The following is a 26,285-nucleotide window of genomic DNA, read 5'->3' on the forward strand; positions in this document are numbered from 1 at the left end:
GTTAGTCAGTTGACCCCCCCCCCCAATTCATATACTGCGGAAAAACAGACACCAACACTTAAAACAAAGCAAATATATTGCCAGTCAGTAAAGCTGTATTTCTGTTTTTATATGCTGTCACACAACATGGTATCATACACCAGTAGACTTGTATGGATGGGATATTAAAAGGAAAAACGTATGGCAGCATATAATTGCTATAGTTATATTAGATATTGATGTTCTTTTTTATTGTTAAATAATTGTCATATAATAAATTATTATTTCTCAGGTTCTCTCTCATTCTCTGTCCGTTAGACACCCCTACAGTTTAGTAATAATGAAACTCGAAACTTTTTCCGTTTGCGCGGGCTTTACTTGGGGACTTTGCACTTCTTGCTTTCTGCTTTCAACAGAACACACTGTTTTTGATCTCTTCATATTCTGTCTGTTTGTGCAGTAAAATGGCAGAATCCAGTGTTTCTTTGGCTCAGGAGGATCAGTTCAACTGTTTAATCTGTCTGGATCTAATGAAGGATCCAGTGGCCATTCCCTGTGGACACAGTTACTGTATGAGCTGTATTTCAGGCTGCTGGGATCAGGATGAGCAGAAGAGAGTCTACAGCTGCCCTCAGTGCAGACAGACCTTCATTCCAAGACCGGTTTTAGGGAAAAACTTCATACTGGCTGAAGTGGTGGAGAATATCAGGAAGAAAAAACTAGAATCTGCTCGTCCTGCTCAGTGTAACTCTGAATCTGTAGATGTGGAGTGTGATGTTTGTACTGGGAGAAAATATAAAGCTGTCAAGTCCTGTCTGGTGTGTCTGGAATCTTACTGTCAGACTCACTTTGATCGTCATGAGGAATTTCACTCTAAAAAGCAACACAAAGTGACTGATGCCACTGGACGACTGCAGGAGATGATCTGCCCTCAACATGAGAAACTATTAGAAATGTACTGCAGAACTGACCAGCGCTTTATTTGCATGCTGTGCTTGATGAATGAACACAAGACCCATGAAACTGCATTGCCAGCTGAAGAGAGAGCAGAGAAACAGGTATAATGTAACAGCAATGTAGCTTATTTCTCTTTTAATGATAAACGCTTTTTGACTGTATGAGAATTGACACAACAGCTTCTCTGTCACCTTTGCAGTAGATATATGAACAGATGAAAGTTGTAAAAAAAATTCGATTTTTAAAATCTAATTAAAACAAACCTGCATCACAAAAGACTGATACAGTGGGGAACAAGTCTGTATTTTTTTATCATTATATTTGTAAAGTTTTGTTCATTCATTCATTCATTCATTCATTTTTTTTTCGGCTTAGTCCCTATATTAATGTGGGTTCGCCAAAGCGGAATGAACCGCCATCTTATCCAGCATATGTTTTACGCAGCGGATGCCCTTCCAGCTGGAACCCATTACTGGGAAACATCCTTACTCTCCCATTCACACACATACACCACAGACAATTTTAGCCTATCTAATTCACCTATAGCACATAGCCTATAGAATCGGAGCACCCTGAGAAAACCCACGCCAACACAGAGAGAACATGCAAACTCCACATAGAAATGCCAACTGACCCAGCTGAGACTCGAACCAGCGAGCTTCTTTCTGTGAGGCGATTGTGCTACCCACTGCGCCACTGTGACGCCTATAAGGCTTTTGTGTAATTAATTTTTATGGTTTACTTTGTTTTACTGTAATTTCTTTGTTCTGCAGAAACATTTTAAAGAGACACTTCAGCAGAGAATGGAGGAGAGACAGGAGGAGCGTGTGAAGCTGAGAGAGGCTGTAAAGTCTCACAAGGTGAGTCGTACGCAGAAGATTAACTGCTGGCTGCTGGCTACCAGTGTTGGACATGTTACTTAAAGTAGATTGTTAGATTTAGTAATGTAATTGTAGTTAAGAGTAATATTTTTATGTTTATGTACATGAAATAAAAATAAATATTAACATAATTAACATGAAATAAAACATAAAATAAATATTGACATCTTTCCATAGTTAAAACACATATTAGATGATTACATAATATACTGTACATTTAGCCTGTTTCTTTCAACACAGCTAATGTTCACTGCTAAAGGTTTTGATGCTAAAACACAGGTAATGCTTTTAAAGGGGTATACAGAGCTAGTCTATTAAAGCAACTAAAACTAGTTTAGTATTGTTCTGACATGCAGAAATAATTAGTAATAGCAAAACAAGTCAGTTATGACTTGCATATATATTGACAAAGCATCAATCAGATTTCTATATAAGCAAGCCGTAAATGAAGGCGGGATCTTACTAGTGTGCATTAGTGAGAGTGACAGTAATCACTGTGTATGTGAAAGCAATTTACTACAGTTTTCACAGTCACGAGCGATCTAGCCCATGCAGAATTAGTGAAATAAATAAACTTTTTAAAGATATTCTAATTATATGTCCAGCACCTGTATATCATGATGTTTTGCTGAGCGGTAGCCAGAGGTACTGACATGCCCATTCAGCACTAAACTCATATCCCCTTGCCTGTCTTTTCAGTTTACATTACCTTCCAGTAGTTGTTTGCCTACAAATTCATGCTGTTGCTTAATAAGAACAACATTTTACAAATATAGGTGCAAGCAGCAGTTATCGGGGCCAAGCAGCCCAGCAGCCACATCTTAAACAAGCACAGCAAAAAGCTACAGAGCAACGGGCAAATTCTATAAGTTTTTGGCAGCATGGCCTGAGCCAAATTTGGTGCAAATTGAGCTAACGATCTATAAACAACAGATTTTTAAACTAATTCAACATGGTGGACAGGATGTCGTGTCAGTTAGGGAATAAATTATATCAATGTTCTCTGTATGATACAAGGAATCTGCAAGACCAGTCACATGACAAAAGACAAAACTATTCAAAAGTCATTTGATAAATTTTGAATTATTTCTATTGATAGAATTTATTTGTTTATCAATTTTATCTTGAAGGTGGCTCAAACTGTGGTAGTTTGGTCAATGTTAGGTCTAGATCACACACATTGTGTTTGGTTTCAATACTTCAAACCATTGCAGTGATTCAGCCTGTATTGTATTCTGGCAGCACAACATCAAGTTTGTGCATATGCTAAATAACAACAATTTTGTCTATCAACATGAATTTCATAACCTTTGGTCTACATGGTACGAAGATGATCCAAGTCAAATTAGGTGAAGATTGAACCAACGGTCTTGGAGGAATTAAATAAAGAATGGTTTGACCAAAATCAAAATGACGGACAGGAAGTTTGGATGATTATGGCATAATTGATTTCTGTGTTGTCGACATGACTCAAGGAATAATTTGAGACCAATTTCATCAATATAAGCATATACAGTCAAAAGTTATTACCAAATTTGTAAGCTTTATTGCTAATAGCTAATGACTTGCTTATGACTCTTGACCCATAGGTGGCACTGTCACCAAATTTTCATGGTGTGGTCAGTGTGAGGCGACAATCACTTTATCTTTAACTATCGCAGAGATACAGTACAGCCTCAGATGTAGTTTGGTATCATGCTATTACATTTGTTGGCGTTGTAAACAAAAACGTTACACCTATTGACACAAATTCCATAACTTTTTGTCAGCATGATATGAAGATGCTCTGAGTCAAATTTGGTGCAAATCAGCCAAACGATGATAAGGAGTTAAAAAAAGTAGTTTTTTGACTTGATGCTACATGGTGGACAGGAAGTTCAGTTAATTAAAGCACAATTAGTATCAATATTCTCAGGACAACCCAAGAAGTGCGTTAATACGAGTTTCATAACAATAGGCAAAATTAGTCAAACGTTATAAGCATTTTTAGAAATATTGTTATAACGTTTGACCAAAAGGTGGCGCTGTGACGAAACTTTTTTAACAAATTTAGGGCGTCTAATTTTTTGTATCTCTTGACACTAGGGCACAGTCTGCGGAAACTTCAGACCATGGTTGTGATAACACACACAAAGTTTGGTGTGAATACGTCAATGCGTTACAAAGATAACACCTGAAGTAAATTTTTGCAAGCTCTATGTTAAATTTGTTCGCAAGTTAATCAAAACCGGTTTGTCTAATCAACTTGAATTCCAAAACTTTTAGTTAACATGGTCTGTAGATCATGTGATTCATTTTTGGTGAAAATCGGCCAACAGCCTAGGACGAGTTTGTTCAAATAGGTTTTACAAAAAATTCAAAATATCGAAAAAAATTTATGACGGAAAATGACATCACAGGGTGCGTTTGAATCGGAGGAATCAGAGGAAAAAATCATTTTGATTGTAGCCCATTGGGTTCAAGACTTATAAAGGTAAATATAAGTGAAACTTTGGTCAAGTGGTGGTGATACAGAGTTTGAGTTAAAGAGTCCAAATTTATTGTAGTTGAAAATCAGACTGTTCTCTGTCAGTGTGCTGAAGGCCCCTAAACCGTTTGTTAAGTCTGACGTCACGCGAAGCGGCTTCCAGGTCCAAGCACTCTATCAAACTGAATGGGGAGACTCATCAAAGGGTAATAATAAACATTTACAAAGCGATGATCGCAATATATATATCCATGCCTAATATCCGATGGACAGAAAGTTTTACATTTCTTTTAAATTAGTAAAATTTTGGTGTTTGTAATGCAGCAAGTCCAGACACTGTTGTGTACACTATGATTTTATAAAAAAAAAATCACTTTAAAGTGTGATATGACTAAAAAGTGGCCATAAATGAACATTTTCTCAATTCAAATGAGTAGCGGCTTGGACCTGAAAACAGTATTTCATACGTCACGACTTAACAAGCAGATAAAACAGCATGCATAAGAAATAATGGATGTTAATTCATGTTGACAGAAAGAAAGGCAGAAAACAAGACCGGCTAGTGAATGCATTCAAAATGAAAGTGGCGCAAGTAAACACCACAATAGAATAGATGACGACCACCAAATCTTTTATTCAGAATGAATTCAATCAAAAATATAGCTGCAAGCAGCCATTAAGGGGCCAAGCAATGCTGAGTACGAATGAGCAAAGCAGTCCAGAGGCCTAAAGCAACAAGGTTAGTAAGCAGCATCAGACCAAGTGAAACACTGAGATTTTGAATTCATTTGAAGGATGTTTCTCTAAAAATATCAGAAAATCATGAAAACAATTAATAAATGATTTATTATTGGTCAGAACTTTTGCCTTCCTTTTTAGGAAGATTCTAAGGGCCCATACATTTAGAGGGGCCCCAGAGACATTATCAAGGGCCCGCGCCAAATACAACCCCTACCCCCAATATGCCATTTTGCGTTATATCAGCACATTAGTTGGTGCTGTAAAAAAACGAACAAAAACCATTTTGCCTGTTGACACGAATTTAGCAACACTTGGTAATCATCGTCTGACAATGATCCGAGTCAAATTTGGTGATATTTCAGCCAACGGTCTTGGCAGAGTTTGCTAAAGAATTTTTTAGACAAAATCAATATGGAGGACAGGAATGGCATATTTGGTATCAATGTTCTCTGCATGACCCAAGGAGTAAGTTGAGTTTAATTTTTATCACAATAAACATATGCAGTATTTCAAGAGTTCACACTTAGCTGATGATTGATTATAAAGTGAGCTCATCAAGACAATGCCAAGAGTGTGCAAAGCAGTAATCAAAGCAAAAGGTGGCTACTTTGGAGAACCTAAAATATGACATATTTTCAGTTGTTTCACACATTTTTTGTTATGTATATAATTCCGCATGTGTTAATTCATAGTTTGATGCCTTCAGTGTGAATAGTCATGAAAATAAAGAAAACTCTTTGAATGAGAAGGTGTGTCCAAACTTATGGTCTGTACTGTATATATACAGTTGAAGTCAGAATCATTAGCCCCTCTGTTATTTTTTTCCCCAGTTTAACTGAGAGTTTTCAACACATTTCTAAACATAATGGTTTTAATAACTCATTTCTAATAACTGATTTATTTTATCTTTGCCATAATGACAGTAAATAATATTTGACTAGATATTTTTCAAGACACTTCTATACAATTTAAAGTGACATTTAAAGGCTTAATTAGGTTAACTAGGCAGATTAGGGTAAGTTATTGTATAAAGATGTTTTGTTCTGTAGACTATCGAAAAAAATTTCGCTTAAAGGGGCTGATAATTTTGTCCTTAATTTTGTTTAAAAAGTTAATAACTGCTTTTATTCTAGCCGAAATAAAACAAATAAGACTTTCTCCAGAAGAAAAAATATTATCAGACATACTGTGAAATTGTCCTTGCTCTGTTAAACATAATTTGGGAAATATTTAAAAATGAAAAAAATAATAATAATAAATTAAAGGGGGGCTAATAATTCTGACTTCAACTGATATATATCTATATATCAACTGCCATTATCAAACCCTGAACTTTAAAAATGATGTCACCACTTAGTAGAAACTGTGTGAATGGAATGTTTGTTATGGGCTTTAATTTAATCCGTGATTAAATAACATTACATTTGGAATCTTAACATGATTAAATCTGGCCCATTTCATTCACAAAGTCTTTTGCAACTCCATTCATAACTGTCAAGAAAGAGGGCCATCTCACGTTTTGGGAGCTCCTTGGATGGTCTTTATGGTAAGAACTTTAGATGGTCCTGCCCTCTGTCGATACGAATTCAATTCATGACATGATGAATTCCATAACCTTTTGCCAGCATGGTCTGAAGAACATCTGAGTCAAATTTGGTGAAAATCTGAAAAACGGTCTAGGAGGAGTTTGAAAAAATAAGTTTTCAATAAAAAATAAACTGGCAGACAGGAAGTTTAGTTGATTTTGGCATATTTGGTATCAATGGTCTCAGCATGATCCAGCGAACAAAGCAAGACACATGTCATGCCAATAAGAAATGTTTAGCAAAAGTTATTACAATTTTTCAAAAATTGCTTATAACTTTTGGCCACAAGGTGGCGCTGCATACCATGCTTTGTAATGATACATGAATTTTTTTTGACAAAAATCTAAATGGCCCATGCCCAAAATGGCTGAGTTTCGGACAAAGGGTTGAGAAGATATAAGCAAAAAAAAGCAATTTTTGTATCTCCGGACCACTTGAGAGCAGTGTACCGAAACGCTGCAGATAACCTCACGCCATAGTTGTCATAACACACACCAAGTTGAATACGTCAATGCATTACAGAGATATCACCTCAAGTCCATTTTTGTAAACTGTACGTTAGATTTGTTCGCAAATTAAATGAAAACGGTTCATCTAATCAACTTGAATTCCATAACTTTTAGTCAGCATCATCTGTAGATTATGTGATTTTGATGAAAATCAGATAAAGAGTTTGATCAAATAAGTTTTGTGAAAAATACAAAATACCAAAAAATATTTCATAACGGAATGACATTTCAATCGGCATGAGCCGAGGAATCAGAGGGAAAAAATTGGATTGTAGCCCATTCGGTATAACGTTAAACATAAGTGAAACTTTGGACAAGTGGTGGCGCTCGAGAGCTTGGGTTAGAGACTTCAGGTTTGCTGTGGTTCATGTTGACACCTCTATCATTATGCCAATTTATACAACTTTCCCGAATACGGTTATATGGGCTGCTATTTAAATCCGCCGGAATAATAATGATAGTAATAGGAACGCTAATGAAAACATTATGTGCCTTCGCAGCTTTGCTGCCAGGCCCCTAATGTCAAAAACGTATACATGTTAATGTGGCTAGTGCGGAGCCCAGTGGTGGAACTTTTTCAGTCCCATTGAAGCCACTGTGGGGAACAGGCTGTGTGAGGCAGCAGTAATGTTAAGAGCTGAGTGAATGACTGATTCTGCTGCTTCTCTCTGTGTGTCCTAACAGCGCTCTGCACAGGCAGCAGTGGAGGACACTGAGAGGATCTTTACTGAGCTCATCCGCTCCAATAAGAGAACCCACTCTGAGGTGGCACAGCTGATTAGAGATCAGGAAAAGGCTGCAGTGAGTGGAGCTGAAGGACGACTGGAGCGACTGGAGCAGGAGATGAATGATCTGAGGAAGAGAAACAATGAGCTGGATCAGCTTTCATGCACAGACAATCACATCCATTTCCTCCGGGTAACAGAGATCTAACAAACAGCACATTGTGTTTAATAAGATATAGGTATCTGTTTTTCTGATATTCCTGTTGTTCTTTTGTGTCTCTGTAGAGTTTCCAGTCTCTCACTGTTCCACCTGGATCTACAGACTCATCCAGCATCAGTTCTCGTCCTTCTTTTGATGATTTGGTAACAGTTGTCTCCGAGTTGAAAGAGAAACTACAGCAGACTGTAAAAGAAGCGAAAAAAAACATGCATCGAAAAGGTAAAGCATTGAAGCATTAATTTACTCTCAGAATTTTCAAAATTTTGAAAATACAATATAATCCCACAACACAGTTTAAAAATGGTTGAATATAATTGTTTATTTATATTGAAGATATTTGTTTCCTTAGTAAGATACATCAACGTGATTTCCACACCAGAATACAAGAGCAGGAATGAGTTCCTTCAATGTACGTTTTTTTGTGTGTTTGACTTTAATAAACAATCACCCAGACACAAAGAGAAGACAATGAGAATTAGGTACTTAAACGGCAAGTCTGTTTATTGAAGGGATAGTGTCGTGCCCACTAAATATCGCTACTGTGTTCACAGTGTTTTTGGTCACGAATCAACTCAATTTGATTAACTGGTTCTTATTTTAATTTTTGTGTATTTAATTAGCTATATGGGTTCAGTTCCTCGCTTGGTGTTAGCCTGTTCTCAGGTTTACAATCCTTAAGGCCGGAACATGCCAATCAACTAGCACAGATGAAAACCAGAAGTTGTACACACACAAAGCGTAAACAAAGCAATGTTTATTACTATTATCACAGTGATTGTTAATTATCAATGAGGGATTCCCTCATGCAAATATGTCTGATAATCTAATAATTCATATCGGTCGCAGATATTTGAGAAATGCAGTGAATTTACACCTTGCATCTTTGTGTCCCTTCATGACTTGAATTGTTTCACTTAAGGTTTTGATCTCGCACTCTTATTTAGTGCTGAATAACCAATTAGACCACTCTCTTCAGCTTATGGGCAATGGAAATTTTACATACTGAATTGGCCCAACTTGGTCTGAAGAAACCTGATAAGAGAATGTGAATTTTCTACTTATCTCAATTTGATGAGGTATTTTCTGTTTAAACATTGAGGTGGTAACTGGTACTCAAACTGGTACTCAATTAAACCCTCATGCTGAGTCCTGATTAGCATGCTTAGCCCTGATCACCACACTGCTACCCTGGTGATCCCAGTGCATGTTGACGTTTCCTCACATAATGCTCTTTTATCTTTGAGGTTCAGCCCTCATACTTTTCCTCTGATATAGCCAAAATTGCCTTTGTCATTATCCTTCTTTCTGAAAAAGCTTTCTCTTGGTCATTGGCTGTGTTGGGGGCCAAGAGTCCGTTTTGCCCTATTAAGTCTACATTTGAAAAGTTTAAGTGGGTATTTAATCATCCTCTCATTGGTCAAAAAGCATCAAAATGGTTGAACCTCAAACAAGGAGAATGAAGTCCAAAATATGCTATACAGTTTTGCACAATTTTGTCAGGAAGTGGCTGGAGCAATGAGTCCCTCACAGTCTGCTTCCTTAATGGGCTGTCAGAGACTCTTCAAGAAAAGCTTTTCACTTGAGAGCTAGATCTAAGGCACTAAATTGGACAATCTGCTTTGTGAGAGGAGTTTATCCAACCAAAGTGTTTTCAGTATTTTTTCATCTAGGATTAAACTTCCACAGTCCCCAGAGCCCATTCAGTTAGGGAGTACCAGAATCTCCCCAGAGAAATGGGATTGCAGCTGGAGAGAAGTATTGTTTATACTGTGGAAGCTCAGGTCACTTCCAAAGTTCCTGCCCATCTTGTTCCTGAAATTCAATCTTGTTCAGCAAAAATAAAGTTGTAATTGCAATTACCAAAATCTCCTCTCCCTCTTACTAATCAACACCATTTCAAGTTCTAAGTAGATTCTTAGGCTGCTAGAAATTGTATGTTTTCTGCTTTTGCCATTTGCCTACAAATACCCTCTGGACCTCTCAAGTTTCTCAGAGGGTGACAACACTTTATGGTAGGCACTGACTATTCTGACTATTCTTGTTTCAATCTACCACCATCAGGAGAAGTTGAGTCTATACCATATTCAATCTCCAAAGTTTCCGTTTATCCTTGGACACCCTTGGCTCCTAGCTTGCAATCCAGGTGGCACCTTACCCCCTCATGCTCACTGCTTTTGAACTTTTTCAAGAAGCCACCATTTTCACCAAGTTTGGTCTTCGAAATCCTTATCATCTTGTGTGCATACTGCAAAGGGATGAATGGAATGCAGCTTTCAATACACCCACTGGTCACTACAAGAATGTGGTCATACCATTCGACCTCACTATTGCCCCTGCAGTTTTTCAGGCACTAATAAACAGCATTCTCAGAGAAATGCACTCATGATCAGTTTGTATTTGTTTATTTGGATGACATTTTAATCCTCTCAAATTTCCTTTAATGCATGTCAGAAGAGGCCTCGCCTGTCTACTGGAAAACCATCTGTATTTTAAGCCAGAAAAGCGTGAATTTCACAAGTCTAATTTCTCAGGTTCGTCATTTTACCTGGCCACATCAAGATAGATCCTGAGAATGTAAGGTTGTTCAGCAATCCTTAGTATTCAGTAGTTTCTACAGAAATTTTATTTCAAAATTCCCTTTATCTGCTTTCACTAAAAGGAGGACTGTGGGATTTCACTGAGATCCTGTGGCTGATTCTGCATTCATGGAACTCAAGCATCACTTCAGCTTCCGTCCTTACTTTTCCTCACCCTGAAAACCAAGTGTGATCTTGTCACATTCTAAGGCCATTCATAGTGGAGGTGGATGTGTGTCTGACATTGGTGTAAAGTCTATTCTCTCCTAAAGGAAAGACAATAGTAGAGTTTGTCCATATGCCTTCTTTTCACATTACCTCAACAGAGAGAAATTACCATGTTAGTGATCAGGTGCAGCTAGTTGTGAAGCTTGCACTAAAAAAATGGGGCACGCCTTAGAGGGAGCCAAACATGCCTTGTATGATCTAACAAATCATAAGAAACTTGAATATATACAACCGGCCAAATGTCTCAACACCCATCTGGCCCGATGGTGGATGTTTTTTTCAGTTGGTTCCAGTATTGAGGTTTTAAGAATCTCAAACCAGATGCACCATCCCAAGCTCAAACTGGTCTCACACATCTGGTCAAGGTTTAACATTGTTGCCCCCATCATGTGGAAACTTGCTATAACTATGGGGGTGGTAGACATTCTCTAAGGCTGGTAGATGTACTTCTCCCTCAGCTTTCCTTGGCAGAACTAACTTATGTATTTAGATTCAACACGATTCATTACAGTTACAGAAGACATTCTGCAAGATGTTGGGTGCTTCGGCTGGCCTGTCTTCAGGATTTCATTCTGTGGTGTATGACTCCCAATAACCTTTCCACTTGGTCATCATTCCTCATCTGGGCAGAGTATCCTCATAACATTCTACAGTCCTCAGTCACTGGACTTTCTCATTTTGAATGTTAATTATGCACCTCCATTTTTTCCTGAGCAAGAGGTTAAGGTGGGTGTACCATCACCCAGGCAGTTGATCCATCGTATCCACCTTTTATGGAGGGGTCCAGACACAAACTATTTAATTCTTCACAACAGTACCAACAGCAAGTAAACTGCGAAAGAAGATCACCTGTGACTTGGAGAAGGGTCTGGAGGGAGACCGGGTGCAAGCTAAGCTGCATGCAGTGCTTTTTATGCACACACCTAACCCTGCCCCTAACCCTACCCCATACAGTTGTGTCACTAGCTCTATTGAGTGCGTTGTGTCTGACATTGCATGGCTGAGACTGCATGTCTGAGTTGGCATATTCAAGTCTGCATCCAAATACTATTGGTGACTTAGCCAAAGAGTTTGGTTATAAACCAAAAACCTTCCCTTACGGCTTGAATCCCGGACCCTTCAGGATTGCAAAGAATTTGTCCTGTGTCTTAACATTGTATTTACCAAGTCTCTAAGAATTAACCCTACCTTTCATGTATCTTTACTCAAGCCTGTTTTGTCTTCTCTCTTTGTTCTAACAGGTAAACCTCCTCCTCCTCCTCCACGCATCATCAGAGGTCAACCAGCCTACACTGTCTGCCAGATACTGGATTCCCGTCGAATTCACGGGTCCCTTCAGTATCTGGTGGACTGGGAAGGATATGGTCCTGAGGAGCAATGTTGGGTTTCTTCCAAGGACATTCTAGACCACAAGTTGATTAGAAATTACCATGCAGAAAAACCTAATTGTCCTAGGAAGAAAGAGGAGGGGAGATGAGGGTTTAGTCAGAGTTTTTAACTTCGTGTCATGAATTCTTCTCCCAACTAGATCTCTGTGGGTTCAATTTCTCACTTGGTGTTCAATATAAGTAGTCTGTTCTCAAGTTTGCAATCCTCAAGTGCTTGCTATTGCCATACAGATTACCTTTGATGCCTTTGCTTTGCTTTGTTTTTGTTGTTACCTCCTGTGGAGAACTTTTAGTTGAGACGTTTTGCCTTTTGCTGAAACCTTTCTTTTGGAATTCTTGGATAGTGAATTTTCTGCTCATCTTTTTCTGATGAGGATATTTCTGTTTGAACTTTGAGAGATTTAGTATTTTAATAAATCTTCTGTCACTTTCTTTGATAACATTTTACTGGTTTATCTCTATGTGGATCAATGATTACAGCTTTACAACATCAAATTATCTTCTATTGTGTTTAGCAGAATACAAAAAAAAAAAACTCAAACCTGTTTGGGACAAATTAAATGTGAATAAATGATTGTAGAATTTTCATTTTGGGTGAAATTGCCCTTTAATAATGATTAATTATATTAACTCATTTTGTGTATTCAGTAAACAATGAGAAATAATGAGAAATTACACTCCTAATAATGTATAGCCACAGTTTGCAAAATTCCTAATTAAAGCTAAAATTTATGATTTATCTAAATGAAAAAAGATCATTTCAGAATAAATGTGAAAAATATATTTTGCATGTGATAAACATACTCAAAATTAAGCAAAATTTATAAGAGAATTGGATTTTACCAACATTTTTGCAGACAATAAAGTTTATAACAATAACGTTTCTAAAATATAAGCAAATTTAAATATAATACATAAAAATGCTAACCAGGTAACACTTATTAAGTTATGTTAAATTAAAATGACAAAAAAAAGCTTTTCTTTGTGCCTGGTGTGATTTTTGATTACATTCCAGCTATCACATTTCACTGATAAAAACTTAAATTTCATCTGCTGTTTAATAATTTTCCAGATTACCAGCAGTTGACACTGGACTCAGACACAGCTTATAAATGTCTGAGGCTATCTGAGGGGAACAGAGTGGTGACTAGGATGAAGAAACCACAGCAGTATCCTGATCGTCTTGACAGATTTGATAGTTTTGCTCAGGTATTGTGTAAAGAGAGTGTGCATGGACGCTGTTATTGGGAGTTTGAGAGGAGCGGCAGAGGAATGTGTATTTCAATGTCATACCAGAGCATCAGCAGAAAGGGTCAGGGAAGTGAGTGTAGATTTGGATGTAATGATCAGTCATGGAGTTTGTACTGCTCTGACACCAGATGTTTATTCAGGCACAATGGTGAAGAGTCTAAACTCAGAGTAGTGTCCAGCTTGTCTAGAATAGGAGTGTATGTAGACCACAGTGCAGGAACTCTGTCCTTCTACAGTGTCTCTGACACAATGAGCCTCATTCACAGAGTCCACACCACATTCACTCAGCCGCTCTACCCTGGGTTTGAGGTTTGCAATTATTCAGTTGTAAAATTGTGTGATCAAGCATAAGAGACAAGCGAATTCCACTAGAGCTGCATGATTAATTGTTCAAATATGAATAATATCTCAAATATGCATGTGGTTTTGTCCCCAAAAGACAAGCATGATCACAATGTACATTTAGACTTTTCACTTTTAACACTTTTGTTATAGTCTTCAACTGTTTAGTTTAGTCTTTAACTAGCTTTAGTCCTATGATGTAGTGTTTATTTTCATTTACAAATGTTAAAATGATCATAGAAATGCTGGGGTAATAGTTTACATTTTGAATATAAATATTGATATCTACCCTATAGCATTCAAACTAAAACTGACACTTCAAAAAATCATGTGTTGAACCAATACAGTTCTTTCATGTTGTCCCAAAACAAACCAAAATCTCTGAATCTCTCAGCAAGTGAGATCTCTGTGAATGTGTCACTGAATCATTCATTCAAACTAAGCTTAAAAATAATAAAATTTATTCATATTAATATAAATTTTAAAAGGTGCCATATAATGAAAATCTGGATATATCTAGGCATAGCTGATTAATAAGAGTTCAGTACATGGAAATGGCCAAACTGTGAGCCTCAAACACCATTGCTTCCTCATTCTTATTAATTAGCACTGTTAGTGCAGTTAGTTGATGCAAAAATTCTGATTACTGATGTAATTTTCCATGAATATGCTATATTAGCTATTAGAATTTTACTTATCTAGCTAACGTTAGCTTGTTTCCAATAGCTTGTTACATAGTGCACTGCATCTAGCATGCTAAAGCCATTTCCCATGCATTGTTTTGTTTGTGACAACTTGGCATAACTCAACATTAAAGGTCACAGCATCGATATAATTACTGTAAAATACATTCAGTTAAATAGACTTAAGCATTCATTTAGTTGTTCAAGCGTAAAACGAGATGAAAGACCGTGTATCCGCTAGGGCCGTCAGGATCAGCAGGCGAGTGCAGAAACTCCATTGAAAATACTGGGCTAAAATAAACTGTCATATTTTAAAGACACGGCAGGGGGAAATGGAATTTATTGCCTTGCTTTTTGTCCAGTCTGAGACCCACATTACATCAGATCTTAAATGTGGCAGTTTTATAATGGAAAGACAGTTCATCAGAAGCGCTGAGGCTGGCTGCATGAAATTAAAAGTCAGTGTGCATATACCCTATTAGCATATTGTTTAGCTGTGCATTTACTAAATGAGCACTGCCATATATGACTGAATTGACCCCACTGTATTTTTGTATAATCAATTTCTATTCTGTTCAAGAGTCTTAATTAATTTGAAATAAAATTTTAAACCTTTTTTAATTCCTTGTTTTTATTGTATATGAGAAGCATGACATCAACAGAAATATCAATGAGTGGAAAAAACAGATCCATCTCTCACCAGTTCTCCTTTGCTGTCTCTGACTGACCAGCTGACCCACCCACACCCTTCCCTAAACGATATTAATGACAGAAGCCGTGTTTTTTACTGTGAGGACACATCTTAATTTGACTGTATTATTTGTAACATTTACATTGGATGGATGGAATTTGGCTGAGAAGTGTAATTTGATTTTTAATGACCACAGGGAGTCAGGACCTCGGTTTAACATCTCATCTCCAAGACGGCGCTCACTGACACTGTAGACTCCTGTTTTCTCCTAAACGGCCACATCGATGATTCAAGTGTGCTTGGGCTCAGCCTTGTAAAGTGTTACCATGTAATGTAAGTCTACATCTACATTCCAGATATATTTGAGGTCTAAAAACAGTCCATGCCCACAATATTGTTTTCAGTTAATTCCATCATCCACACTAAAACGACTGAAACGCTTTTGTTCATGTACTGCGCATGTGCACAGACGTAAGAGGATTTTACAAATCCGGCTGCCGTTTATTTACTCCCTTTGAAACGTTGTGGCACAATGTTGCAACTGTAGTCTGCTTCCACTACTGAACAAAAGCTTCCAGTAAATATTCTGTGTCTTTTGAAGAGAAAATATAGAGAATGTAAAAACTGACATTCATCTTTAATAAAGCTGACAAAATGGACAGCATTCAAAACATCTGCTTTACAATGTTGGCCACCATGTTAGCTAAATTGGTCACATGACTAATATGCCTCATCATTTTCAAAAGCCTCAATTTTCACAGTCCACACTGCTTTCAAATTTTCCACCTTGGACAGCGCTTTCAAAAACAACATGGCCTAAGTTCGGCCCATCATGGGAAGAGGGGAGCTGGGCTGGGTTTAAAGCAACAGTGCTCAGTTTGAGTTCACATAGAGCCCTTCAAAAGAAGATATTTTGTAGAAAGCTGGAATCCTGTAACCATTGAATTCCATAGTATTCGTTTTTTCTACTAAAGAAGTCAATAGATGAAATGAACCCAAAAAGATCTGAAGGTGAGTAAATTGAAATTTGTGGGTGAACTGTACCTTTAAATGGCTAAATTATTGCTTCAAATGGTTTACAAGCATATATGTTTGATGTTGGGATGAAAAAAAATCTCCCAGAGGCCAAATGAAGATGCATGTCTATATATATATATATATATATATATATATATATATATATATATATATATATATATATATATATATATATATAGATATAGATATAGATAGATAGATAGATAGATATCTATATATATATATCTATATATATATCTATATATATAGATATATATATATACATATACATAATCGTATAAAGAACAGTGTCACATTTCAACAATGAAAGAATTTGAGGTAAAATGTTAGATGTTAACTGATTTACATAATTTAAACTACCGACTGTAAAATTCCATAACTAATTTTATGACTAATTTACTTGATCATCTTGAGTGTGAATTTAACATTTTATATTTTATAAAAACGTGAATTTTAACGTTTGTTTTTTACTTTCATGTGTACATTTGCTCATCAAACTATGGAGCTAATAATTTTCCAAAACAATCTGAATTTGAAGTGTGTTAATTTGAATTATTGACAATTGTAATTTAATACATCTGAATTTTTGTATGCCGTTAAAATTGTTTGAATTTGAATTTCTTTATTTGAATTTGATAACTTATAATAATGAACATCTGAAATGTAAGACAAATGAATTCAAAGACTGCAGATATTGGGTTTGTAAAAATACAGTTTAAAGTTTTCATTAAATTCCATATACTAAAATTCAAAACCAGATATTCAGATTCAGCAGAAAGCAGGTCAGGGGTCATCAACAGGGAAGAGTAGATGATCATCGAAAAATCAAACTAAACATTTTGGCAAATCACATAGCTGCTTGAGTTTACTGGTGTATGTGAGCCTCAGGAAGACACAATTAATTCTTCTGTTAACTGAGTATAAGGAGTCAGCTAATTTCAGTAGTTTGTGAAATAAATATATACATGCTTCAGTTAATCAAATTCATATATTTAATTTAATTACATCTCATTGGTTAATCAATTTTACTTACGTTTTTGGTGTTTTGAGGGAAGAATAGCTGATTCTGATGTTAAGTTTTGACTCATTCTGAATTCTCCTGAAATTTTTTAATATCCAGTAGATTAAGTGGAGTCTTGCGCTATCTTTATGATGGGACATGATTAGACTTTCGATTTTAAAGGCACATTTGACTGTATGGAGCCGTTTTGGCATGACAGCATGGAGATCTTCAATCATCTAACTGCTGATTTTAGCAAGTTGCATGTGCTTGGCTAAACTGACTATTCTTTTAGAATGAGTGAGCAGTTGGCAACCAGACTATTTGAATATTAGTTATTCCTGCACCCTCTGACTAACTTCAGAGATACTGGGCGTGAAACTCTGAGCGGCCTAATGAACGGATAACTGAAGAGTAAGGAATCAGATATAAATCACAACTCTAAATTAAGTCATAAATGATGAATGTGATCTGTTCTTACAATTAGAAATACAGTCTAAATTTTAGAATCATTTAAAATTAGACTCTAAGTTCTGAGCCAAAAAAAACCCCCAAATATAAATAAAATTCTAATAAATAACAAAATTCTTTTCAGAAGCAGTAGAAAAGGCTTACATGCATTTAACCTTCGACCATGCTGTTAGTTTCGCCATTGGGCTAATAGATGGACTTTTACACTTTACATCCTGTGCATTCTTAGATATCATTGCACTTTCCTAATTCATATTTAAAATATATAATTTTAGGTTTCATATCATGACATTCTGGTAATATTTTTCAATTTTTTTCAGTACTGACCTCCATCTAGGCCCAGTTAAGCACAGCAGCTGAACCAGCTGGTCAAGAAACTGCAGGTACAGTAGTGTGTGTTGCAGCTAAATTCTGCAAAACAGTGGACAACAAGGTCACACGGTTGAGAAACCCTGGAATATAGATTAGCTAGTAAGCACTGTTTAAGTACTAATCAATAGGTTTTAATGTATAATATGTACAAAAATGTAATTGCATTCAGTAATATTTTCTCTTTTTCCCCTTTTGTATAAATGCAGATAAACATAAATCCGCCCAGGCAGAGGTTTGCTGCATCTATTTCTGTACATACAGGTAAGTTTTTTGACTTTCAGAAATCGATTTGTATACAAATACCAAATATTTAAATCTAATTAAAAAAAGATTAGTTAAATGAGTTCACCCAATAATTAAAATATGTCATATTGCCTGAAACTGAGCGGTGAGTAATTGTCATGAGGTTAGTTAACAACATATTTTTGGGGGGTAAACTAACCCTTTGATAATGCAACAACTTAAAGTCGTTGATAATTTCTTAAAGGTATGGTTCATGCAAAAGTAAAATATATATTTGTGTAATTTATTCTCAACCTGTTTATTATGAGCTCATTCATTTTTTACATGTAATGCTGCAAGTAGAAAAAAGAAAACCTTTTTTCTTTCAAATGTAAAAAATGCAGACATAGAGCAGTTTCATCTTAAACGAATCCCTCATTATATTGATAAGTTATAATACTTTGAAATTTTTTTTTTCTGATTTGTTGTTTTAACATTTAGTCTGATGTAGTGTTATGTATCTTGCTGCTACTGCTTTTTTGACATGTTGTAAATACTATTACAGTATGCTGTGGCATTCATTAACAAAGATTTATAAAAACTATTAAATATAGTATACATTTTGCTATAGTATGGTTCAAAAACCTTATAGTACAGTAAAATTCTGAAATCACACTAGACACAAAGAAAATGTTTTTGTTTTTTTCTTTTGTTCATAACCTCAAAAGTGCTACTTGGGTCGCCATTTTTCTACATTGAAGCTTTTTTGTATTTAGAGATTTAAATTGAGTTTTCAGCCAAATATTGTTATTTGCTTAATGTATTTTAAACATTTTTACAATAAATTTTTGATTGGACACTATCCTGATAGTTTTATGTCGATTCTGTATATATTTTATGATTAAAAATGATTCAATATTACAATTTATTCAGATTTTGCTTGCTTAATAAAAAGTAGACAAGAAAATACTTAACCATAAACTTCAGGAGACAGTATTATGAGTCATTAACTAACACAGTGCATCATATCTGTATGAACTTTTATTTGATTTGCATACACATACACCGTATTTATTTTAAACAGGTCTAGCTTGAACCATGAAACTATCAAATACCAAAACCATGAACTTCCACATGAATATAATAGTAAAATGAGCAACAAAATGAGTAAAAGAAAATCTGTCGGAATTAAAATTGAGTGCTATTTTAAGCTCTTAATCTTTCTTACTTTTCTTCTGCTTTGTCCCTGCTCCATCAGGGGTCAACACGGCGGAATGAACCGCCAATTGCTATTTTTTTAAGCTCTTCCAATAGATAATAATATATAAAATAAGCTCCTGACAACTTGTCATATATTTGAACTCCATCACGCTACATATGGAAAAATAGTCAATACTGTTCAGTAATTTATCTAATGTCACTTCCAGAGTGAATGCCACATCCAGAATCGATAAGATCTTCATTTAAAGTCTCTTTCACATCTTGATTTAATCTATTTTGATTGGTAGACATCATTTATAAACTGTTACAGAAATAATACAGCGTAGTTTTAAATACTAAGACTGAAGCTGTTTCATAACTATACATGATGATTGCTCTCTCAGGGTCAAAAACAGATAGAATTGTCAATTATGATCATACTAGTCAAAGGTTTAACACAGATCTGAATCAGTTTTTCAAGATTACATTGGTATTTGAGAGACATTTCAATATTTCAACAATTAATCATGCAGATCTAATGGAAAAGCTCTAAATTTGTAAACGTCCTGTTTGTTATGCTTGATCATCACACAATTTTACATGTGAATCAGGGTAAATCCTAAACCCAGGGTAGAGCGGCTGAGTGAATGTGGTGTGGACTCTGTGAATGAGGCTCATTGTGTCAGAGACCCTGTAGAAGGACAAAGCTCCTGCACTGTGATCCACATACACACCTATTCTACACAAGCTGGACACTACTGGAAGGTTAGTGTGTTTGCTATTGTGCCAGAATGAGCATCTGAAGCCAGAGCAAAACAAACTCCAGGACTGATCGTTACATCCAAACTCGCACTCACTTCCCCATTCCTTCCAGTTCATGCACTTGTACGACACTGATATTTCTATACGACCACTCCACTCAACCTCCCAGTAACAGCGTCCACACACACTCTCTCTACACAACACTTGAGGAAAATGATCATATCTTTCTGGATGATCAGGAACCACCAGAGGCTTCTTCTTCTTAGTCACCACTCTGTTCCCATCAGACATCCTGAGAGATTTTTGAGCTGTGTTTGAGTCCAGAGTGAGCCGCTGGTAATCTGGAAACCATTAAAACAGCAGGTTCATTTGTTTCAGTGAAATGTAATTGCTTTTGTCCATAACCTCAAAAGTAATACTTGGTTTGCCATTTTTCTACATTGAAGCTTTTTTGTATTTAAAGATTCAAATTGAGTTTTCAGCCAAATATTGTTATTTGCTTAATATATTTTAAACATTTATTCACATTGGCGCCAATAGCCTTGTGGTTAGTGCGTCGACACATGGCACCTAGGTGTTCACGGCGACCCGAGTTCGATTCCCGGCTCGAGGTCCTTTGCCGACCCTTCCCCTATCTCTGCTCCCCACACTTTCCACAATCTCCACTGTCCTATCACAACAAAGGTGAAAACCCCCCAAAAATATTAATAAAAAAAAAAAAAACATTTATTCACACAGGACAATATTTATCAGTTTTGATAATATTGGTTTAGGTTTAATAGAGAATTCTATTATCTTCTACTAACTTCAGCTGGTTTATATTAATAAATTATTACCTCCTGGTCTCACAGGCAAGGTTTAAGCCCCGGTCAGATCACACAATTTTGTCACAGTTTCTTTGATGTAGGGTGTCGTGGTGAGTCGTAAATGACAAATGGGCGTTGTGACACAAGATTCAATCGTTTCTTCTAGTGTAATGTGGCATAGTTCATGACAAACGATACCATGCCTGCGATGCCTCACGACACCATCGCAGAAAGTCTAGCATGTTTAATTTTTTCTCGTTTTTCACGATGAGTTCCGTCATGTGGGTAACACTGCCCAATAGGAACACATCATTTATCAGTTATTTCAGTGGGTGCTGCCCTTAATGCGCTTGTCAGGTAATCAAAAAATAGGCTGAATATTTACTTATCTGTTGGTCACGGGTGGATATGATCAATCAATGGTTATGCAAACTTTAACTACCTTTTCTAAAATATTAAGGTGTTTTGAGCCATTTTATATGACAAACTGGCACAAATATGCAGACATCTCCATTCTCACAATGAGTTTCTGAGTTCTCTCATTCAGGCACGCCTTCAGGATTTTATTAAAAGATATGCACATATCTAGCACCACCCTGCCCCATCATCCCTTATTCCTAAATTTGTTTAAAACACCTTGAATAGCGGTTCCATGCAAGGAGGCTGTGTAGCTGGATCAGAATAGTCTGATGAATGAGACACGGGCTGGGCCTGGAGTTCCCCTGGCTCAGGTGCTGTTAAGACTGTGGTCTTCACCCCGTGTGGGGAGTCAATATTTGTCTCAGTAATTTTAGGCCTTTTGGCAAATGTCTCAATTAAATTTAGCTGTTTTAAAGAGAGTTTTCTCATTTTGACCTTGTTTTAAACAATAGCTATCTGAATGGTAATTTTTAGTGTGTGGAATAATCGCCAGCAAAACTAAAGCCAATAGTTTTCTTTACCCATCTCCCACCATGCAAGTACATACACACTTTAAAACACACAAACACACACCTTTATTTATTAATTTGTAATTAACAGTGAAAACTGTTTAATATAGTCTTCTCTGAAACTGTGAATATTTCCCTTTAAGTTTCTTGAGGCTAGATTATTATTATATTTAACAAACCTACACAATCTCACGGCAATTCGTGTTTTGGCGCTGAAGCATATAGAGGACTTGTTTTGAAGCACTTTACCTCAAAGGTTATTTGTTATTTTTTTTTATCTAGTAGTTAACTGACCAACAAAAAATACATTAGCATTAAGATAGCAAACGAATTTCTTTTTAAAAAGATCATTAGAATTATATTTTTGTTTGTGCTCGTCCAACTGTGCGGTGATAATTTGTTCCGCTCCAAGGAAAATAGGATTTAATTAATGCTTCACTGCTTCACAGCTGCTGATGTGCTTTCATTTCTCACTTGCCATGTTCAGGCAATTAAATTTTTAGTTTAATAGCAACATTGGCAGAAAAATATACATTTAGATTTCAAAGAAAATATCTTAATATTAAAAAGGAAACATAAAAGTTTGATCCTTTCAATGTCATAAGATAGAATTTGATTAATAAGTATTTCTAAAAGAACCTGCCCCCTAAGTCCCCACATCTCTTCTTCTTCTTCATCTTTTCTTTTTGTGTGTGGTCTTGTTTATAGAAAACAAAACAATAAATAAAATAACTTACATTGAAGGAACTCATTCCTGTTCTTGTATTCGGAAATGGAAATCACATTGATGTTTCTCACTAAAGAAATATTTAACATATTTAATGTTAGAAAAAATTCATTTCTCATCTGTTTGTACTTTTCAGCAGTTTATAATATTGACACTTCTGAGACAAAATTAATGTTCCAATAGTATAATTTACCAATCCCAAATATGTTTTCTTGTTCAACATTCAAAGCCTGCTGGAGTTTCTCATTTAACTCAGAGACAGATGTTACCAAATCATCAAAAGAGAAATGAGAACTGATGCTGGATGAGTCTGTAGATCCAGGAGGAACAGAGAGAGACTGGAAACTCTACACAAACACACAGGCAAAACAATAGGAACATTAGAAAATCAGGTACCTATACATTATTAAAAACAATGTGCTATTGGAGGAAATGTGTTACTTGGAGGAAATCGATGTGATTGTCTGTGCATGACAGATGCTCCAGCTCAGCGTCTCTCCTCCTCAGATCATTCATCTCCTGCTCCAGTTGCTCCAGTCGTCCTTCAGCTCCACTCACTGAAGCCTTTTCCTGATCTCTGATCAGCTGCGTCACCTCAGAACAACTTCTCTCAATGGAGAAGATGAGCTCAGTAAAGATCCTCTCAGTGTCCTCCACTGCTGCCTGTGCAGAGCGCTGTTAGGACACACAGAGAGAGAGAGAAGCAGCAGAATCAGTCAGTTACTCAGCTCTTACTGCCTTACACAACCTGTTCAACACAGTGGCTTCAGTGGGACTGAAAGTGCTCCAGCACTGGGCTCCTCACTGACTGACTGACCACAGGACAGCCCTTACGGAGTGTCAAACAACTCTTCCAGCAGTTGATCTGCTCAAAACTCACCTTGTGAGTCTCTACAGCCGCTCTCAGCTTCTCACACTCCACCTGTCTCTCCTGGATTCTCTGCTGAAGTGTCTCTTTATAATGTTTCTATACAACAGAAAAATTACTGTAAACCAGACTACTAAGTATTGTTCAACAATGAATAATTAAAAAAGCATTATGAACATAATGGTACAAATACAGATCTGGTCACAACCATTTTTGTTATATTATAGTGGATTTTCATTCTAATTTCAATGTCTTTTTAAAAACTATTCATTCTCCTCTGCAATAGTTTTGTTAAACTTTCATAAAGTAAAATATTGCAATGGCACAGTTTGAAAAAAAAACTTATTTAGAGAAAAACATTAGTACTTATGTATTATTTTTTTTTACCTGTTTCTCTGCTCTCTCTTCAGCTGGTAATACAGTTTCATGGGTCTTGTGTTCATTCATCAAGCACAGCATGCAAATACAGCACTGGTCAGTTCGGCAGTACATTTCTAGTAGTCTGTCATGTTGAGGGCAGATCATCTCCTGCAGTCGTCCAGTGGCATCAGTCACTTTGTGTCGCTTTCTAGAGTGAAATTCCTCATGACGATCAAAGTGAAGCTGACAGTAAGATTCCAGACAAACAAGACAGGACTTGACAGCTTTATATTTTTCCCCAGTACAAATATCACACTCCACATCTGCAGCTTGTAGTTTTGTCTTCTTGAGTTTCTCCACCACTTCAGTCAGCATGGTGTTTTTCCCTAAAGCAGGTCTTGGAGTGAAGGTCTGTCTGCACTGAGGGCAGCTGTAGACTCCCTTCTGCTCATCCTGATCCCAGCAGCCTGAAATACAGCTCATACAGTAACTGTGTCCACAGGGAATGGCCACTGGGTCCTTCAGTAGATCCAGACAGACTGAACAGTTGAACTGATCCTGAGCCAAAGAAACACTGGATTTTGCCATTTTACTGCACAAACAGACAAAATCAAGAGATCAACTGAGTTAAAACAGGAAGCATGAAGTGCAAAGCTGCCAAGTAAAGCCCGCGCAAACGGGAAAAGGAAGGTTTCATTTTCACTAAACTGAAAGTAGGAGTGTCAGAAAGATAGACGTTTCCAGTTTAGAAAGAAGGAAAGGTTTCTTCATACATAAAAACATGCATTTATATAATTATTTATTATATAACAACCTCAGGGCATCACGGTGGCGCAGTGGGTAGGAAACAGCATGTTATATTCATTCATTTATTCAGAAAGGCTCTCAAATCATGCGCCTGTGACCGATATGCTACCTCCAGTGGACAGTAGCAGTCTCTGAAATGAGACGCAGATTCTGATTTCCACATGAGGTTATTAATTAGCAATTAATATAAATATTAGGAATGTAAACATAAGGTTCTAACAACGTGCTATGTGATAAGATTTGCAGTGATAAGCATTTTGGCTGTTTCCACCAGACGAAACACGACAGAAATTTAAATACAGCCATTCAGAAGCACAGAATATGCACTCACTCATGAAATAGTAAGGTTTATAATCTAATTAATACATTAAACCTCTTTAACATTATCAAATGTAGATGCTGAATCACTGATATGTGCTGGTTTACAAGTCACAGTTCTAAAGTTCAATTTTAAAGGGTTTATTTTATTTTCATGATCTGAGGTGAACTATCTGCTGCTGCTTTCAGTGGTATAGCAATAATGTCATGTGAAATGGCATTCAAGCTCACATTGTTAGCATTTAACACTGAATAAAGCACATGAGGTGTAACTGAGGTCATCTTTGTCAGTTTTCTGTTGTTCAGCTACAAGAAATAGAAGCTGTTTCTAACATATTAATTCGAGGTGTTGGTTAAAACAAAAACTTCTTTTAATGTGGAAAATATTCCTTCTGTCGGGTGCCGTTGCTTTTATTTAAAGCACAACTTAAATCAGCCTTTATGCTCGACAGTCAGACTCACTCCTTAATCTGGCAACCTGCGCTTACGTTTGTTTCGATCCTGGAATGCAATGCCTAGTTCAACCACTGGGTGTCAAACTTATTTCCTGCACCTTTAAAATGCCATGAAACCCCCCCTCTTTCGATTCAAGTCTACCTCAAATTTTTTTTTAAAAATGCATCATGATGGGTTTGGAGCTCTGCAAGCAAAGGGTGGAGTGGGCATGGCCAGCAGAGCAGGGGAGAAAGAGGGGAGCGAACAACTGTTGTCAGTGGGCTCACAAAATGAGACACAAACCGTGTGTCTCCTACCCATGATGATCTCATAGTTTACGAAGTTAAATTGCAAAGAAATAAACTGTAATTTAATGCCCTGCTTCATTTGTTATTCATAATTTCATAAACACATAACCACAACTTATATTATTATAAAGATAATCATGTCTATAAACACTATAAATGAGGAGGACTTCTCTCCTCCTCAATTCCCGGATCTGAATGCAGACTCAGTGCAGCAGGTCTCTTGCCCTGTCTATTTCAACCATTAGCCCTGTCGGTGATCTGGAGGACTTTAAACATAGGCGAACACAGAAGCACAGATATAGGCGCAAATGATAAAAGACAAAGTCCACCATTCGCCAGTTTTTGTACAGCTCTCTTGACAAAAATGCTCCGTGGACGCGGTCTCACCCAGTCATCAGCATAGAGCAGTGTTGCCAACTATTTCCAATGAAAAGTAGC

General features: G+C 36.6%; 2 protein-coding genes across 3 annotated transcripts; one reads left to right on the forward strand and one right to left on the reverse strand.

The window, feature by feature from the left end:
- The first annotated feature begins 428 nt into the window (after window positions 1-428).
- Window positions 429-13,873, forward strand: LOC130246616 (tripartite motif-containing protein 16-like protein). Of its 2 annotated transcripts, none has more exons than XM_056479689.1 (6): window positions 429-1,037; window positions 1,710-1,796; window positions 7,805-8,038; window positions 8,131-8,284; window positions 8,415-8,474; window positions 13,330-13,873. In XM_056479689.1, exons 1-6 carry the CDS (start codon window positions 444-446, stop codon window positions 13,857-13,859), a joined length of 1,659 nt encoding a protein of 552 aa, XP_056335664.1. In that variant the 5' UTR covers window positions 429-443; the 3' UTR covers window positions 13,860-13,873. The 2 variants fall into 2 exon arrangements, with proteins under 2 accessions (XP_056335664.1, XP_056335653.1); XM_056479678.1 differs by lacking the exon at window positions 13,330-13,873 and adding an exon at window positions 12,111-12,354.
- A 5,511-nt stretch (window positions 13,874-19,384) lies between these two features.
- Window positions 19,385-24,593, reverse strand: LOC130246613 (tripartite motif-containing protein 16-like). Its single transcript, XM_056479662.1, has 6 exons — window positions 24,007-24,593; window positions 23,632-23,718; window positions 23,193-23,426; window positions 22,945-23,098; window positions 22,762-22,821; window positions 19,385-20,630 (listed from the first exon to the last, which is right to left on the reverse strand). Exons 1-6 carry the CDS (start codon window positions 24,565-24,567, stop codon window positions 20,101-20,103), a joined length of 1,626 nt encoding a protein of 541 aa, XP_056335637.1. The 5' UTR covers window positions 24,568-24,593; the 3' UTR covers window positions 19,385-20,100.
- Between the last annotated feature and the right edge of the window lie 1,692 nt (window positions 24,594-26,285).

The sequence above is a fragment of the Danio aesculapii genome, chromosome 2 (assembly GCF_903798145.1).
Source record: "Danio aesculapii chromosome 2, fDanAes4.1, whole genome shotgun sequence".
Lineage (NCBI taxonomy): Eukaryota > Metazoa > Chordata > Actinopteri > Cypriniformes > Danionidae > Danio > Danio aesculapii.

Bases quoted from the DNA above. Each gene is read 5' to 3' on its own strand.
- LOC130246616 (XM_056479689.1), top strand. From the start codon at position 444: ATGGCAGAATCCAGTGTTTCTTTGGCTCAGGAGGATCAGTTCAACTGT. The intron at 1,038-1,709 runs GTATAATGTAAC...TTTGTTCTGCAG, and splicing joins AAGAGAGAGCAGAGAAACAG to AAACATTTTAAAGAGACACT. The intron at 8,039-8,130 runs GTAACAGAGATC...GTGTCTCTGTAG, and splicing joins ATCACATCCATTTCCTCCGG to AGTTTCCAGTCTCTCACTGT.
- LOC130246613 (XM_056479662.1), bottom strand. From the start codon at position 24,567: ATGGCAAAATCCAGTGTTTCTTTGGCTCAGGATCAGTTCAACTGTTCA. The intron at 23,099-23,192 runs GTAACACATTTC...GTGTTTGTGTAG, and splicing joins ATCACATCGATTTCCTCCAA to AGTTTCCAGTCTCTCTCTGT. The intron at 20,631-22,761 runs GTAAGTTATTTT...AATGGTTTCCAG, and splicing joins CAGGAATGAGTTCCTTCAAT to ATTACCAGCGGCTCACTCTG.